The sequence below is a fragment of the Antechinus flavipes genome, chromosome 2, assembly GCF_016432865.1.
Source record: "Antechinus flavipes isolate AdamAnt ecotype Samford, QLD, Australia chromosome 2, AdamAnt_v2, whole genome shotgun sequence".
Lineage (NCBI taxonomy): Eukaryota > Metazoa > Chordata > Mammalia > Dasyuromorphia > Dasyuridae > Antechinus > Antechinus flavipes.
Genome location: NC_067399.1, coordinates 94617682 through 94637187, shown reverse-complemented (window position 1 = coordinate 94637187; position 19506 = coordinate 94617682). Strand labels below are relative to the sequence as shown.

Below are 19506 nucleotides of genomic sequence, written 5' to 3'. Positions count from 1 at the left end.
TTCTTTATCTGGAAGGGGCCATGGGAATGTGAAAAGAGCACTAGCTCTGGAGTTAGAGGAACTGAGTTTAAAATCCTGCCTCTCATATATAACTCCTGTGTGACTACAGGAAAATCACTAAACTTCTTGCGCTTCAGTTTTCCTTACTCTAAAATGAGAGGGTAGGACTAGATGGACTCTTTCAATGATAGGCTAACAATAAAAGGAGCTCTAATAAAACTCTAGGCCATTGCCAAGGCTGTGCCATCTGTCTCTGTGGTCTTCTCTAACCTTCTTCAAAGACTTCATATAAGCAGCAGCTTTTTGCTTGTATTGCAGCATACATTCTGCTGAGAGAGGACTGATGAATCCATTGGCCTCCTTAGGCCCATAGCTCAGTGAAGCAATAAAGTAGTCAACATTGTTGCTGAAGAAAGATGCGATCTAAACAAAGGATAACAAGAAGACAAATTGTATTTTTAAAGAATATATCCAACATGCAGCAACACCTTTCAAAGAAATGCTTAAAAGTTGGTAGGGATGAAAATTAAATTTCATTATCCTGCCCCAAACCTCAAATGCATCAATTTGTGTTGAATACCCATAAGCAGTAACTGATCAAAGAAAAAGGTAATTGTCCTAAATTCTGGGAACAGATATGTCATATGGTTGGTCATTTCCATTCTTCATGAAGTGATAGTGCAAAGATAAGAGTCTAAAAGTCAAGATATGTGTTGATTTTGGACAGCAATCAATTATTTTTCCTAGAAATGGTTTTAAGTGAAATTTACATAAAATTACTTTCATAAATTTATAGGAAGTGATGCACAGGGAAATAAGCAGAACCTATGAAAGGATAACTAAGAGGAAGCTGACCTTGGAGTAATGAAAAACCAAGGACTGTTTTAGAGATGAGGAAACAAGACATCCCTCTTCCATGGCAGAGAGGTGAGAGACTCCAAGAAAAGAATTCTACATACTTTGTCAGGACTGGGAACTGCACTGGTTGTTTTTGCTTAATTATTTTTGCTTCAAAGAAGGGGTGGATATAGAGGTCTTTTTAAGAGGATTTCTTTTTTTCTTTTTCAGAAGGGTGTTTTGGCTTGGTTTCCTTTATTTTTTTTTTTTTTAATAAGATCTTTGTACAAATTCTTTTTTGAATCCAAAAGGTTTTCCTTTCTAGAAATGGTTATAATAGAAAGACAAAAGCCATTAATGATATGTATGTTAAAAATAAGGCTAAAATAAAGTTACTTCTGAGAAACTTATGGTATAGTCTATACACGAGAAGAGAGTAAAAAGTAACAAAGAAGGCTTTCTAGCTCAGAAATCTAATATAACAAGTCTAAAAGAGCCCAATAATTGCTGTCTTCAACGATGGTCATAAAGCATTATTTAGACTGAACTGTTAAGACATCATACTGGAGTTTAGAAAAAGTAAACTTTATCAGATATATAGCATGATCTCAGGAAACTTTTTTTTGTCTAATATGTTCTATTTGTCAGATAGTATATTTTTTAGAAATCCAGTAATAGAAATTAGTACCCATCTGTAAAATAATTTGTGAGTTTGCTGAAACAGAATCCAAGATTGAAATAATCTTTGTAATAACAATGCTATTTGAGCCTTACAACTCTATAACTTGACACAACCATTTTGAAATATGGATCACAGCAGACTCTATTTTTTAAGTATTTGACAAAAACAAAAGTAATTGCACACACACAAACTGAGCTCTAATTCTTCATAGATCAGAACAATGAAAAAAATTAAGAAGGTATAATTTGGTCAGACTTCATCGGTTAATCTTTTTTATTAACAACGAAATTTATTAAATGTTCAATGATAGCAAATTTATTGAACTTAGACTGTTTCATATCCCCAAAGTTCTTTTATTCAATAAAAATTGGTCCATACGATTTTAGAGATAAAAGCCAAGTGGATATTAATCTACACCTCTCATTTAACAGAAGAGTCAACTGAGACACAAAGACGTTAAATGGTAGCTGCCAATATAATAGTTGTAGTCCTCATCACCATAGTAATAGCTAGCATGTATATAGCATTTTAAGCTTTGCAAAGCACTTTACATATGTTATCTCATTGGATCCTCACAAGAGCCCTACAAGGTGGGTACTATTTTTATTACAACTTTACTGAGAAGAAAACTGAAGGTAGGAGTGGTTAAGGAACTTGCCTAAGACCACACAGCTTTGTCTATGGCACAATTCCCAAAGGTCCTCCTGTCTCTGCTGTACCACCTAAATGTCAGTATTATCATTCTATCACCTATATAGGAAAAAGAAGCAAGATCTGACCCAATTTCAGTACTCTTTCCATAGTCCTTTTCATAGTTTTTTAAAGAACTGAGCTTTATGTCAATTGGAATAAAATGGGGAAAATTACCTTTCCTGCTCCATTTGTTAATGCCACTACTGAAGACAGAATGCAGTCATTAGTTGTTATGAGCTTCTGAGTAGCTGTTGGAAGTTCATGTTCTATGGTAGCTTTCTGACTATAGTGCTTGGAAATATCTAAAAGAAATACCAAATGAAAACTCACATTACTTCACATGACTTCTATACATTATTGTTTATATGTGTGTATGCATCATAGACAACAGCCTCCAAATCTTAAGACATTACATCCATTCTTTAGTTTTAAATGCTATTGTCTCTAATCTAAGAACAATCTATTCTGATACTATTGAATGAAAATATTGGAAAAAGAGGCTCATACATTTACATGACCAGAAAAGTATAAAAAAAATTTTTCTATAGAACATTAGAAACAGCAATATGGCACAGTGCAAAGTGTGCAAACTAAATAGAAGAAACTCTGGCTTCAAATCCCACTTCTTTCATTTAGAAGTCTAAATGTGAGTCTTAACCTTTCAGACATTCAGTTTCCACAACTGTAGAATGCAGATAAAAATAACAATGTAACGATCAGCTGAAATGCCCAAAGGGGCAGCCGGGTGGCATAATGGCTAGACCACCAGCCTTGGAGTCAGGAGGGCCTAAGCTCAAATTTGGCCTCAGACATTTGACACTTACTAGCCATGTGACCTTAGCAAGTCACTTTGTCTTGCCCAAATGCCTTGTCAAAAAACAAAAAGGAAAAAGAAATGTATGTACAAATACTTTGTACATAAATGTAACAAAACATTTATAATGTAATAAAAGCATTACATGTATTAGCTGATAGCATAATCATTATATGATGATTGAATAAAATTCTATACTGGTATCCACAAAGTATAAGTGTCCAGGGAACAAGCTCCCTCTCCTTGCCTCATGACCCTCCCCCCCACCAAAAAAAAAAAGTAGATTGTGGATAATGGAAGAATATAGACAAAAAGTTTTAATAAGTCACATGTTAACTTTGTTATAATTAGGAAGAATGTAAGAGGCCATTATAAAACAACAAAAAAATTAAAATGTTGAAAATAAAATACAATTCTGTATGTTTTCATTAACATGTCTCTCATTAAATGAAAATTCAACTGAAGTAGTATTTCCTACACAATCAACTTTCCATTCACTGAGAAAAGCATTTTCTTATGTGGCTAAGCTAAACTTAAACTCTTTTGTGTTTATTGAAATCCTACAAATCTGTAAGAATTCATCTAGTTTTTGGCAGTTTCATGAAATCCCTAACATAATTGGCAAATAAGAATACATACAAAAAGGCTGCCATAGTTTTTACTGCAAACAATAATGCTACCATAGTACTACTACCATCATATCTACAGTTTCAATTATTTATGACAATCAAATCCAGATGTCTTGATTATTTGGGTCTTTTTTTTGACAATTTTAATACCAGAAAATGAGGCAACTCAGAATTAAACTCTTTTTTTTAATGTCTAGTCATTTACTCATTTTCAATCTCCTAAAACACTCAACATTAGCTAAGTTTAAACATAATATTTAAAATGCACATTATCATATGCTAAAGATAGTCTTTAAATTTTGTTACAATTAGAACACATAGTGTTCCAAATTTTGCTTTCACCCAAAAACTCTTCCTGCTAAATCTTAGCACAGCCATTTGATCAGAGTAAAACAAGAAGGGGTAAGATTTGAGATAATACTAAGTGGTTTATTTACAAAGTTCCTGTCTCCCCGTTCCCCCTTTGGAGGAACTCATAAAGAATACTCTTAAGATCTAATCAAATCCTCATATTAAGTTGGTAAAAGATCAAAAAAAAAAAAAGATATCTTTTCTTTTTCTTTTTTTTTTTTTTTTGGGGGGGGGGGGAGATCAACTTACATTATCTTTAAGGCATGGAAAAATAATGCAAGAATTTAGGTGGCTTCCCCATAATTTTTTCCCTCTCTTTACTGCTTTCCTTTAATTATCTCTCTCATCTTACATTGGTACTCTGGATTACTCGAATATCAGAAGAGCATAATTAGAATTTTTAAACTGTAACAACATACTTCTTCAGAATTTACAAGACCCTATACCAGTGCCAAGGCGAGGTTCCCAGAACTTGGGATGTCTTACAATGAGATTCCTACAAGGAGAGCAACATAAACAAAGAGCAATTACTTGGCCTTCTTATAATCCTGACTCTACAATATGAAACGGGGAATAAGGGTGGATATTCTATTCACATCCTGTATTCCCAACAAAGTAGTAACCGACTACTAAATAATCCAAAATAATCATCTTCGACTAGTTCTAGGAGGCCATAGTATAATATCCACTTGACACAAAAAAAACAAATAAATAAATATCCTGTATGTCAAATAGGAACTTCCCAAATTCAAATTAAATTTTTACATAATAGAATATGTGATAAGATAAAAATTCAGAAGAATTTAAACCTTTGTTTTCTCAGATCTTTGGAATTTGGGGTTCAGTAATAAGGGTTTTGCATTTTATACAAGACTGCAAAACTGACCACATAAAAAATATGAATACATACAAGTAAAATTCATATTCCTTTCCTAAATGTATTCAGTATTTCAGCATCTCAGTTTTAAAAACAAAACAGATGTTAAGAACAGAGGGACAATAAGCTGCACATTTAAATATAAGCCAAATGCTAATATGGATTTAATCTGGGATTTATAATTATTGACAGCATCCTGACATAGCAAGAATTTCAACGTTTATTTGCATTTATTTTTGAACCTTACCTTTCATGACATCATGAAATTCTTGAAGAACTACAGCAATACGTGTTAATACTGAATTATAGTTTGCCCGAAGTAGTCCATCTGGCTTTGTACCTGAAATATCAAAATCGCAAATCTAAACATTTTTGGAATATATTCTCCCTGAAAATTTAAATACACTCTATCACCACCAATTAGTTTTAGAAAAGGGAAGATGGAATACCACAAAGCAATGTATGTGGTATATAGCAGGTGTTTACTGAAATCAATACATGAGCATTAAAATATAAATCATGATCATCAAAATATACATAATAAATTTTGTCTTTTTAAAGAATACAGGAAGAATTTTAAAAAGGTTTCAAGTTGCATCTAGTACAAAGTATCCATTTAACAAATAATTGCTGCTTGGCTGAATGAATAAATCCTTGAGTCTCCGAGAATGCTGTGATGGTTAAGAAAGAAAGCAAATCATTAAAAGAAATTAAATCTTTCATATCCTTTTTCAAATGTGAATGCTTTAAAAGACTTCTTATCTCATAATCATTGGTACCTTCTAATACCTCTTTTTTCTGATTATATTCAATGACTATACACATTTTAGAATTTATTCAATACTACTCAATACACAATTAAACATCCAAGCATAGGGAAGCTCTAAAGCTTTTGAGAAAGCATCATAACTAACTACCCATTTCAATCATCAAGGAGAAAAAATGCTTTTAAATATAAGGCGCAGAAGGGAATAAATTATAATTATTCTAGTAAAGATAATCTTATTCAGTAAAAAGTTGATTTGAATTCCTAAAGCTTGTTCTCCTCCACTTAAGACATCAAAAGTCTTCATTCAACTTTTTTGTAAGTTCTAAGAAGAGTAAGTTGTTCCATTTGAACCAATAAGAGAGTCAAAACAAACTTACTTGGCAATGCAAGAAGAGCAATATAAGTCTGGAGCTTCTCAAACACAGCAGTCATCTTTTTCACATCACTGTATAATTCTAGATTTCTGGCTCTTAATGCAGATGTGCAAACAGAAGATTCACATTCTTCCTCCAAACTAGGAATAGGTAAATTTTTTAAAGTGAGCACCCTGAATGATTTTAAACTACCCATAGAAAGCTTTTATTACTACCTAGGTTCTGAAATAGTTATATATTGCTAAGTGGAAAATAAATGTCCTAAAATGATTACCCTTGGCTTCTGAGATTTAAAAGAAATAAGAGTTTAGTCTTATAAAGGTCTCCTTTTTTCCCAATGATACACAAAATTGCTGCTTATTCTTTTGCTGTAGCTACCAGTGAATCACTGAGACCAAGAATAAAAATATGCTTACGCGCGTATGTGTATGTGTGTACACACACACACACACACACACACACACCCACACACGTGTGGTACTCTCTTCTAAAGAGGTACTAGCTCTCCCTAGCCCCCACAGTAATACTCTGGGATTTAAAAAAATCATTTCAAAGACAATTCCTACAAGGGAATCCATAAAAACAATAGTAGATACTATTGTTACCTATACAAACCAGTACAAAGAGGCTCATTAAGAAACCAATATCAATGAAAAAAATAAGCATTTCACTATAAGTTATCACTACATCTTTCAAAAAAAATAGCAGTAGAAAGGAATAAATCTGAATTCTTATATTAAAAATTAATTCCTAACATATAAGCTACAATTCAGTTTTAAAACTGAACAAGTTATCTAGAGAAAGATTTACCTCAGGGGAGAAAAAAGTGGAACCTTTTAGCATAGCTAGAAAGCTCTGGAAATTATCTTTGGAAAGACTTCTTAGGGATTTTCTCTATTTTTCCCCCTCATGACTTAATTGCATAACTTCATTTAAATTTCATACATACTCAATCCCTAGGACACCCAACTTTTGTGTGATGAGGTTTTGGTTTTTTTTTGGTTTTGAGATTTGTTTTGTTTTTTGTTTTTGGCCACTTAACTCATCTGAACAAATATAGTAAAGGTTTACTTAAAATGATTAGTCCTATTAGATAAGTCTAAGAGTTTATGGACGATATTCTAGGAAAAAAAAAAAACTCAGGAAAGGGCTTTTTTAGTCTTAAGTCCTTTTCAAGAGATTCTGAGGCAGATCTCTTCCAAGTATAAGCAAAGTAAATACATAACAAAATAGAAACAAAAGTACAATACTATGATACTTTATATATAAGTCTAATTTCAAAAGTTCTAAATTCCATTGTTTTTGATATAAGTTCAAGTTTCCTGAAATGTTCTGGAAAAGGCAAGTGTCATACATGTAATTCTACTGAATCTTAGGACATTCAGACCAAAACAAGTAGTTTTATGGCTGCCATCACACCTGCTAGCTAATAAGCTTGCAAGATGGAGGCTCAGCCTGTATCTTGTTATGTATTGCATGTGATGATAAATCAAATATCACAGAATCTTTCAGAGACCTGTCACTAAAATTTCCAGAAAATTTTAGTAATGGAAAAGAAATGACTTCTCAGGATCCCTACTTGGTTACTGAAATGTTGGCCAACCTCATGGAAACTGAAGCTTTAGAAGGCAATATCTTTGTATGACCAGTATTAACACAAAAGACAGGAAATTTTCTTTAAAACCAATATAACTCACGGAGGCCCAGAAACAGCTTTTAGTGTGTTGACTACCACAGATTCTTAGACTACTTAGAATGATTCAGGTGGTCAGGAAATAATCACAGAAAAGTAAATGGGGGTATCTTTTGGTTTTAATCAATGCCTAAAGTTGGAACCCTACTGACAGTCAATAAATTTCCTTGGACCAGACTACTTTATTGATGATTTGTCTGCTGCTGTCATGCATCAAGAGAAAGGGTTTGGCTCAGCATACTACACAACATATTGCCACAATAGTGAAGGAAGATTCTGGATAAATGCAATGATTTCAAACCTAACATGTGCAGTTGGGAAGAAATGCGTAAGGCCCAAGTTTTTGCTTTATTTTATACCCACTAAGTTGCTCAGGAGGAAGGCCATCCTGAATTCTCAGAATAACTGTTTCCTAACAAGCAAGCCAAGGAAGAGGTCAACATTCCTCTTAGTGAAATAAAGAGCTGATCCAAAGACAATGACTTCCTTTTGTGGCTTGATGGGTTTTGAAATTAGTTGAGGTATACCTGTTCTCTGGGGATTTTTGTGTTTTTTGAATCTCTTGTAAATCGGTATACATTATATTTATGTGTGTGTGTGTGTGTGTGTGTGTGTGTATGTGTGTGTGGCCATTCAGGTACACATACAAAAACATACAAGAACACTCTTTATATAAAAGTGGTATGAAATATTGAGAATGGGTAAATTTTAAATATTTTTAAAAGTGTCTGGAGTTTTCCTACATAGCTGTCATTTAAATTTTTAATGCTTACCTCAGATTACTATTCATTCTTGCACATTTTTATATCATGTCTGGATTTTTTAAAAATCTATGAGACTGTCTCTAAAATTCTGGCTACCATTTTATGTATACTCATTATTGCATGTATTTTTCTAGATTATTGCTTATAGGGCCAATTCTTTTAGACATGAAAATCACTTGCTTTGATAAATCATACCATTTTGCCAAAACAAGTGATCTTATTTTAAACTAAGTATATATTACAAAGTACTCATTTTTACTGAACAAAACTTATTAAATGCTGTCATATGTAAGACTTTGGTAGATGTAGAAATGTGCTACTACTGGCCTTCCTTACAGAAGAATTAAATCTCTTAACATAAATCAATGAGTGGCTTCTTTCTACTTCTAGCCCCCACTGCCCAAAGAGGGTTTTTCATTTTTAACAATTTGTTTTAAGGAAAAGCTTCTTTTGGATTTTATTTTAAGCACCAATAAGTAAGTAATTACAGGGGCCAGTCCAGATGGACCAGAATATGAAGGAATGTTTTCTTTGGTTTTTAAATACAGAGCAAGGAAAACTATCTTTCAGCAGGCATACTCAAAACTGCCTTTGTTCAAATGCAACAGGTAGTTTATAAACTTTGAATATTTAAGAGAGCTCAATATTGTAAGAATGGGCAACAATGATGAGCAGGGTTTAGAATCATCTATATACAAAATTATATGTTGTCAACATAAACATCTACATTCCAATAAAAAGAAAATGTGAATTTAGTGAACACCATGCAGAGATTCTAAGACAAAATGTAAATACAGTTTGAATTTTAAGTATCAGAGTTCCTATTTCCTGATTGCTAAGGTTAGATATCCTCAAGAAGCTTGGCATCATCCTTTACTTTTAGTCCAGATCAATAAGAATGGAAGGTTTAAAAGACATGTATTCAAGGAAGGATAACTATTCAAAAAAGTATGCTTGAGAATGGGTGTATTGTCTAATATACATCACTAAGCATTTTTCCTAAGGACTAGGCAGTAGATTATTCTGCTGCTAGAAGTATCTCAAATGTGGGCTGTATGCTATTCAAACTGCATAAAGTCTCAACTTGATTCAACTTCTGTAACATTTTAACTAGGTTTCCCCTTTTAACAGGTATAGACAGCTCTTGCTGTGCATAACTGGTCCATTCCACAGACCTCTACTAAAGTGATTTTTAAATAATAAAAAATCTGTGCGAGGACATGAGGGAGGGAAAAAAGAAGGAAAGAACAGTATACATGTGGAGGACCTGGTACACATTGGGGCTGGGAAGAGCAATGAGAACAAAAGAGCCTAGCCAGAATCAAAAGGAAAATTACATGGGAAGGGGGGAGCAGAAAGATGGGGGCCACAGATGCTGGAAGGACAGGTAGCAGGTGGGGACCAGCAATAGACATGGAGTGTCCAAGTGCAGACGGATACAAGACAGACACACAGGACTGGACAAGGAAGTGAGTTAGTAGAGGGAGGGGTCTCAATCCAAGCTCTGGTCTGACAGCAATGGGGGTTCTCCTTGCATCCCTCTTTCTGCTTTCACTTAAAGGATTTTTCTTTGTTTTTAGTTTTTATTGGGGTTTTTTTGAGGGGGTAAGGGCAAGCCCCAGGATGCTAAGCTACAGGGTAGGAGCAGAGAGAGGGAATACAATTCTGGTACAGTAAAGTTAACAGGATTTTTGCCAGATTTGTATATGTTTTAAAGAGCCTAATTACTAAGTCTCATGATCTCCTTTTCTTGTACTCAGGAATGGCAATAGTAATGAACAAAGACTCACTCTAGTCACAGGCAAGAAAGACCACTTAGTACTGTTAGGACAACTTCCTCTCTTATCTTGACATTCATATAACTCATGTTTTTCTTTCAAAAGTTCTTCTAATTTTCTTGCCTCTTAAGGAAATGGGAAGATGTAAGCTTGTATAATGTTAAATCTCACAGATGTTCTCCTTGGACATAACAAGCCTTAAACACAAGAGGAAGAAAAAATTGCCTTCTCCACTGCTGCTACTACTACTATTATACTGTTAGGTTTTTATTTGCCCCCAGCATCTCTCAAAGATTAGTCAAAAATTGAGAGAAAGCCCCTTGAAAAACAAGTTCAGCATATATAAGGGATATTTAACGCAACTCTGTGCAATGAGAATTTAACACTGAATAAAAAAATGTATTCGTCAAAATACAACTTGAATACTAGCTAAATTCTAGAGTTTGAAATTGTTTATTTCTTTTTAAAAAATTATGCAAGTTGTTAGAAAATCATACCTCAATAAAATTTAATTGAAAGAGGGGGAAGAAGTAGTGGAGGTCACAATTTCTTGATCCCAAAATATCTTCTTATAAGAATAACTTGAAGATCCACAGGTTATTTACAAAAAATTATTTTAACAAAAAAATTAAAGAATAACCTAGCCCTTACCCATTTTTAATTTAATTTAAAAACAAAAAATAGGTCTGATTAGAGGAGAATACTTACACTTAAAATTTACTATTTCTATCACAAATAATACAAAACTGAAGATTTGCCAATTAAAATTAGCTGCATTTTCTTACTATAGATAAGGAGAGCCACATTTAAATATTTTCTGAATTTTATTTTGTAACATATGAACCATTGTTCCTCTTTCTATTATGCTCCAGCCTTGTTATTTCCTGGTGGTTACAATGACAAGACTTATAAATCTTAAGGTGAGGAGAAGAGCTAGGCAAATCAGAATTCACAATAATTTTTGACATAATCATAAACAGTGTTGGCACTAATAGGAACAAAGAAGCTGAGAAAGCTTATTGTTTTCACAAGGAAAAAAATTCAATATATCTTATGCACTAATACCTTAATAATATTATTATGGCACAAAGTTTCAATTTTATTTTAGTTTTCCCCTCCCTCCTCTTCCCCTGAAAAATTAAGCCCAAAGACACTATTTAGGAAGAACTATGATTTGCAGAAAAAAAGGAAAAGTGTGCCAATTCTGAATTTTATCTTTTTTAAAGTTTTAGTCAGCAGGCAGGACAAGCAAGTATCTTGTTTTTCACATTATTTTCCTCTCCTTCCCCAGAAATTTTAAAACAGAATATTAAAGACTTTTACAACAATCTAATAGTTTTAAACTTATTCCTCACTGTTAAAAATACTCTAAAAGTGGTACCATTTTAAATATTAGGATATCATATAAAAATTTTTTTTAAATTGTGCAAATTCTGACTAGCACCTACATGTAAACTCAAAGAATTACTACTTCACTATCATTACTAGCATACAAAATTTATACCCAAAATCTATTTATAAATTCAAATTTTAAAATAGGGATTTACAAAAAACATTTTCATGTAAATTTCACATGAGGGCCTTGGCTTAATATTAGTATGTCAGTATATCATATATCTCAAAATACTAAAAAGCAACAAAGAAAAATCATCCATTTTTCATAAATGTATTGTTTAGGAATGGTAATTATCATGTTTTTTCAATTTTTTTCTATGTATCACAAGTCACTGAAAAGAACAGCTGGAGAAATTATAATTCAAGACTTTGCATCAAGTTTACTCAGAATTTAAATTTATCTGGAGAATGAAATGACTTCATATCCTTTTCCTCAGTTAGTCACTCTCTAAGTCTTAGTTTCCTCCTAGTAAAATGGGGATGTTTGAGCTAAATATCTCAAAAGATTGTTGTGAAGAAAGAATTCTATGGAATATAAAGCACTCATAGATGGGAGTTATCACTGTTACTCAAGCCATGCTTCCTTCTTTTTCCTCAATAAAAATTCAAACCTGGAGTAGATCAAACAAGTTCGGATATGACACAAGATGAACATTTGTATTTCAATGATATTCTGAGGAGTTCAGGCTACAAGGAGGCAATTCATGAAGTTAACTGACCTCAAGGGAAAAGTACCTTTTTAACTGATAAGGAAGAATCTTCCTAAGAAAAGATACATAGCAGGTTAAATGTTCTGAAAAAGTTTTCAATTGCACAGTTGTTTCCTAGAAAAGAAAAATTTTCACAGGGTTAATAGAATTATTTGCACAAAAAAAGAACTCCCATTTCCCAGAAATAATAAGTGGAAGGAAATACCAAGACTGTCACAGTATCTTCAGTAATACTCTCAAATAAGCGAAGCATTCCTTCCTCAAGAGGGCGAACATAGGATGCATTTTCATGAAGGTACTGTGAAAACTGCAGAGAAAAATAAAAGGCCTATGAGCTAAATTATTGAAAACAAAAAATGTCAACAAGTTCATGAGTGAACTTACTGGACTGTATAACAAATACTTAAGATTGTTTTAATGAGGATAAATTACCTAGAAAGAAAATTCAGGCTTTAAATGAGAAGGGATTCCTCCCTTTCCCCCCTCTCTATCTCCTATTCTGGCTAGTTCTAAAATCTTTACTCTCCCTTCAAGGCAAGAATGGGTAGCAGCAGGAAAAACACCAAGTGAAGCAGCTAGATATGTCTTTTACCAAAAAGGTCAAGATTTTATTGGAAAATTTTCTGCTTCAAGGAAATATTAGTTGGGAGATTGGCTGAACTCTAGCATCTCTTTTTAATTCTGAGATTCTAGTACAATGGAAATTCACTGCAAGTTGGACCCTCAAACAGAACTCTATTCTTTCCTTACAGGTGCTACATAAACATGGAAAAAAGAGTTGGGTGGGTAACAATTAATCACTGTAACAGTGAGTCAAAGTACCAGCATATCTCCCTCTTTAAAAAATAATAACAAGTGACTAACCTTATCAGTCTTTATTACATGCTATGAGCTATGTCCACTACATTCTGGATTGACATTGTCAACAACGTCCTCATTTTAACATTTGCAGAGAAAATATCTTAACAATAATAATGCAGACTCATACAGTACTTTGCAAAGCTTATGAATGTTTTCTCCAAACATCCCAGAGTAAGTATTATTTCCTCAGTTTACAGAGGAGAAAATAGCTGCAGAGGCTGAGGCCTCTTTACACACTACCTTAATGTTTCTTTAATGATATCAGGTATTTTTCTTGTATTTTGTTTTTAATTTTGATCATATCTATGATTTCAAGAGCTAAGAGACTAAGATTGTTAATGCTTGGAAATTTCATCAACCAATTTTGTTGTTGTTGTTGTTGTTGTTTTTAATATTTTAAAAGGACAGTAAAAATAAATTTACATAATCCAGGGCAGCTAGGTGGCGCAGTGGAAAAAAGCACCCTGAAGTCAAGAGGACCTGAGTTCAAATCTGACCTCAGACACTTAACACTTTCTAACTGTGTGACCTTGGGCAAGTGACTTAACCCCAATTGCCTCAGCAGAACAAACAAACAAACAAAAAAAAAAAAGTTGCATAATCCAACAAGAAAGTTGTCAGGAGTAGTAAAAGTCCAGATTGAGTTTGGGTTGACAAGGTAACTAATGACAACAAAAAGGATTGAGAAATTATTTTAAAAGTTACATTGGGAAAATTATCAGAATGAAAGAAAAGATGTGCTGAGAAGATGGGCTAAGATAATAGAGATAAAGGAAGTTTCCATTTCTTATTTTGCTTATTTTCTTGCTGAAGAGAATGACTTTTGGGCTAAAAGCAACAAAACAAAAAAGCAAAAAGATATTACTAAACAAGATAAGGAGGGAGACCATTTAACATACCTTTGATAACTACAAAGTCAAGGCTGAGATAAATTATATCCTATTATTACTGTGGATGTTACTGAAAAGTGGCATTGGTAACTGGAATAACGGGAAGTTACAAGAAGATAAATCAGGCTTGATATCAAGGAAAAAGTTCTTAAAAATCTGAACTTTCTCAAAGTAGAATGGGCTGCCTTGAAGTTAGTGGACTTTTTGAAGATCTTCAAACAAATGAAGCATGGCTTCTCCTATTAGTATGTCAAATGTAGATTTTATTTATATACATATTGGGCTTACCCAATCCTAGATTTCTGTGATTTTTACCTTGGGTCATACTGTCTAAGGTAAAATCTTGTAAGGCTGCTAAGTGGCCTATAGTATAGGATACTCTAACAAAGGTTTTCCCTAATTCTTATGTGTTGAATGCAAGCAAACAATTGTTTGGTTCAAAAGTAAATGTAACGTAGCAATAAGCTAAGCAACATTTTAAAAGTAGATATTCAATCACTTAACTGACCCATATTCTTGGGCTTCAAGTTACTATAAAATCACTAAAGTTTAAAGTCAGAAGAGACCTCAGGATTACCTGAAAAAAGCATTTTTCTCCTAGCAAATAATTATCTATTCTTCAATGAAAAATCTTAAGTGAAGAAGTAACATGCTACTTCCTAATGTAGCTCATTCTATTTTTGAAGAACTCTAATTATTAGGAAATTATTCTTTACATCAATCCAAAATTTCCTCTTTACAATTCCCACGCACTGTTTCTAGTTCTGTCCTGGGGCAACCAATACCAATCTACCCCTTCTTCCAAATGAATCTTTCAAATATTTTTAAATAGCTATCAATTCTCCTCTAAGACTTCTTTCTCTAGGCCACTAGTTCCTTAAACATTCAAATGGCATGAATTTGAAACCTTTCATTATCCTAATTAACATTATTTTGAAGGGATTGCAGCTTATGAATGTTCTTCTTAAAATATGTCACCCAGAAATAAAGACTGGAGTTCAAATATAATTGAGCTATGTCTGAATTTGAACTTTTAAAAGCTCCTAATTCTTGGATACAAAGTACTTCTCAAGGCAGCGGGAAGTCATACTAACTTTCTTGGCCATCATATCTTAATACTAGTCTCATAATGAGATTACAATCCACTAAAACCTTCAGATTATTTTCAATTGCTAAAAAACCATTAACTCTATCTTAAACTTGGGTTTAAAAAAATCAACTTCATAAGCAGAACAAGGAGAACACTGTACAAAGCAACACTGTGTAATGATCACCTGTGATAAATCTAGCTCTTCTCAGTAATCCTAGACAATTCCAAAGGAACCATAATGGAAAAAGTTATCTACCCACATCCAGAGAAAGAAATATGGAATCTAAATGCAGATCAAAGCATAGTATTTTCACTTTTTTTTGTTTTTTCTTATGTTTTTTTTCCCCTTTATTCCGATTTCTTCTTTTACAATATGACTAAAGTCAAAATGTTTAACATGATTATACATGCAACAGTGAGTTGCATGTATAACTTTTATCATATCATATCAGATATCATAACCTTTATCAGATTGCTATCTTGAGGGGGGGAAAGAAAAAAATTTGAAGCTCAAAATCTTTTTTTTTAATTGAAGCTTTTTATTTTCAAAACATATGCAAGGACAATTTTCCAACACTGACTCTTGCAAAACCTTTTGTTCCAATTTCCCCCCTTGCTCCCTCCCCTAGAAGCAAGTAATCCAATATATGTTAAATATGGTAAAAATATATGCTAAATACAATATATGCATATGTATTTCTACAATTATCTTGTATTACAAGAAAAATCAGATCAAAAAGGAAAAAATGAGAAAGAAAATAAAATTCAAGCAAACAACAAAAGAAGTGAAAATGCTATGTTGTGATCCACACTCAGTTCTCACAGTCCTCTCTCTGGGTATAGAAAGGTATAGATGGTTCTCTTCATCACAAGATCATTGGAACTATGATCTCAATCATCTCATTGTTGAGAAGAGCCAGGTCCATCAGAATTAACCATCGTTTAAACTTGTTGTTGCCATGTAAAAATCATCTCCTGGTTCTGCTCATTTCACTCAGCATCAGTTCATGTAAGTCTCTCCAGGCCTCTCTGAAATCATCTTGTTGGTCATTTCTTATAGAACAGTAATACTCCATAGTATTCATATATCATAACTTATTCAGCCATTCTCCAACTGATAGCCATCCACTCAGTTTCCAGTTCCTTGCTCCTACAAAAAGAGCTGCCACAAACATTTTTGCACATGTGGGTCCCTTTTCCTCCTTTAAGATCTCTTTGGGATATAAGCCCAGTAGAAACACTTCTGGGTCAAAGAATGTGTATAGTTTGATAATTCTTTAGGCATAATTCCAAATTGTTTTCCAGAATGGCTGGATCCTTATTAAATTTCATCTCATTATATTCAGACCAATATTCAAGCCCATCAGAATTTTTTGGAATCCTGTGTCCCAATGAGTTAATTTTCCCCATCCCCGCTTTGTACTAATTTGAAAAACATGCCAATTAGGCCTTTATACAACTCATTGTTTACAATATGTCAAACCCAAATCCCTGAAATCCACCAGAGTTGATGCAGGAACAATTAGAACTTGCTGACCTAAATTTTTCCAGGTCCCAGATGTCTAGACCTCCCTGATTGTAACATTAGAGATAGAAAACCAAACATGCTTAAGTAGGATCAAACCTACTATAAAACCCTATCAAACAACTAAGCTACCCTGACACAGAGAATGAGGATAGGCTTAAAAGACTCAGTGAGACCTTAATTTAGGAGTACACTATATCACTGAAACTGACTTTCACAAAACTAGATTTTTTCCTCCTATCATGTGCCTGTGCCTGGGACTAGTGGCATTCCTAACTGTAACTCTTCTTTGACTTTTCAGTCCCATTCTAAAAATACCACTTATGAGCTTAGTTTGTAGAAAAACAGACATTGATCCCAGTTCTCCTGTTTTTTTTTTCAATGCTTCCTTGAACATTTCTAGTTGAGCCCTAAAACATATCAAGAATTTAAAATAGCCTATCAAAAATAAAATAATACCTAATCAAGTCAAGATTCTCTATCATCTGGCCCTAATATGTATTTCTGGCCATATCTACCATGTTTCCTATAAGTTACTTACAGATAAGTTGGACTAATCATTGTCTCTTTTACCTTACCTCTTCCCAATTTCTACCCTCCCCCCACACACACACTCTTTGCACACTAATCCACAATTTTCTTGCGTACTTATTTCCTCTTTGCCTACCAAAATCCTAACAATTCTTTCAGAGTAAACTGAACTGAGACATCTACCATGATTTGTCAACTACTCCCATCCAATGAGTATTCTTTTCTTTGGACTCATCATATTTTTTCATTCGTTAACAACAAACTATGAACTACTTTGTGATATCTCTCACATTTAATTCTGTACTGTTATTTAACTTGACATATTTATGGTTTGTCGTCCAACTAGAATGTAGTTCTGGCAAACCAACCTCACATCCTCCAAGCACCTAGCACCATAACTATATATAGAAGGCACTTAATAAATGTTCATAAACTGAATATACTTGTTTCAGTTCAGTGTGTTAAATATTAAAAGTGTCAGATGAGTAAAATTTTTTGTTCAAACCAAAGTGAAAAAAAAATTGAGAAAATTTACCTTCTGATTTAATGGTGATATAGTATCAATGGCAGAATCAATGGGAAAAATTTGGACTCTCTGTTCTGTGTAGGTATGAAAGTTCAGAAGAGCTGTCACAAGATCTTGAATAAAAGCCAAGGCCTGCCCAGCAATATCCCGCATCTTCAGCTTTAAAATTATAAATACACAATTAAAAATGGGGCAAAAGAATGCAATTGCCAAACTACTATTTCATAATATTTTTGAAGTTGTTTCTCCTTTTAAAGCCATCTCAATATTTCTAAGTAAAGAATTACTTAATTTAAACTAAAGTCTCCCATCCCAACCTTTAATATCCATGCCTAACTAACAAGAGAGATAGGAAAAACTGGCAAATACATCTCTTTCAATTAATAAAAATAATTTGCAACACAAATGACTTACTAAGTTTAAAATGTTAGATTAGCCAACTAAAAGCTCCAGATGGTATGCTTAAAGAACTAGTGAACTTCAGGATATACCACATAGAAAAACTATTTTAAATGGGCCTTTTTTCTGATGGTTGCCAACAATAACAGTGTACAAATTTCATAAGCAAAAACAAGTTAAATCATCTGTTGAATGACCCTTCAATAAGATCTACCAATTCTTTGGTCTTTTTAAAAGAATAATCACTAAAAAAGAAAAAATGTAACTAGAGGGTTACCTGATGTCTCCTATTGTGTAGTGGAACATTCAGAGCATTATACTGACTAAATCCTAGAAGACAAAGAGAGTTACACAGAGCATGTGAGATTTCCATTTACATAAACCAACAGAGAATCATTTTAACCCTAAAATCAGTACTGTTCTACAATATAAGAGAACTTAAAGTCACCAATATCTATTTTGTGATCGGATATAAAGTTACACTTTTGGACACAAACAAAAGAACAAAAATGGCCACATCAGTCTTCTATCCACATAAATAAGAACCATTCAGTCTGACATGTCCCAACAGTGAATGAGAAAAATTATATAATACCTACTTGTGTCATTAAAAGGAACTTTTTCATTGATGATAGACAAGGATTCCTCTAATCTACTTGACAAATCCTCATGAAGGTTATTTAACTGAAGTTGACTGTAAGAAAGGAAAAAAGATCCTTAACATTTTAAATCAAATTTTAAGCCAAATATTTATATACATCAACTGCAAGTTACTTCATTTTCAGATTATCATAGCCAAGACTCAGTTCTGTGTCAACTTCACAGATCACCTGCAGGGCATTTGATTCAAGTCACTTAAAATAGGAACTAATATAATCCTGACAGTGCAGCTGATGGTGCTATACCTATAAAATTTTGAAATTACGAAGACAAAACACAAAGTAAAACCTCAAGCAAGATACTAGAATGTGGATTATATGAACAAATTGCTTAAGATTACAAAATTGTAGATATAAGTGATACATAAGAAGTTAGCTAATGCAATTGAAACACAGACACATTAAATGACCTGTCTGTATGTAGCTAGTTAATAGCAAAGCCAAGACAAGAGAAAGCAAGTTTTCTGAATCTGACATTCAACACTCTTAAACATACCATTCTTCTGTTCGAAGTCGACAATCCTTGGCCTCCTTTTCTAGTGTTTGTGATTTTACCTGAATTTAAAAAAAAGAAAAGCCAAAAATCCTCATTTTGTAAATAAAAGCACATGAGAGGTACTTCAGATAAGATTCTCATTTTAAGTAACATCCTGTTTTTC

The 19506-nt window shown here is 33.1% G+C and overlaps 1 protein-coding gene across 3 annotated transcripts in view; it reads right to left on the bottom strand.

Moving 5' to 3' along the window:
* Positions 1 to 19506, bottom strand: part of PPP1R21 (protein phosphatase 1 regulatory subunit 21) — a 144326-nt gene that overhangs the window by 85213 nt on the left and 39607 nt on the right. For all 3 annotated transcript variants that reach the window (XM_051975235.1, XM_051975238.1, XM_051975236.1), the window contains exons 6-15: positions 19344 to 19402; positions 18788 to 18882; positions 18466 to 18518; positions 17799 to 17948; positions 12572 to 12673; positions 12392 to 12480; positions 6030 to 6166; positions 5131 to 5223; positions 2387 to 2514; positions 271 to 423 (exon numbers count right to left, since the gene is read on the bottom strand). In XM_051975235.1, coding sequence (XP_051831195.1) covers positions 271 to 423; positions 2387 to 2514; positions 5131 to 5223; positions 6030 to 6166; positions 12392 to 12480; positions 12572 to 12673; positions 17799 to 17948; positions 18466 to 18518; positions 18788 to 18882; positions 19344 to 19402 — 1059 coding nt within the window. The remainder of the gene's footprint in view (positions 1 to 270; positions 424 to 2386; positions 2515 to 5130; positions 5224 to 6029; positions 6167 to 12391; positions 12481 to 12571; positions 12674 to 17798; positions 17949 to 18465; positions 18519 to 18787; positions 18883 to 19343; positions 19403 to 19506) is intronic.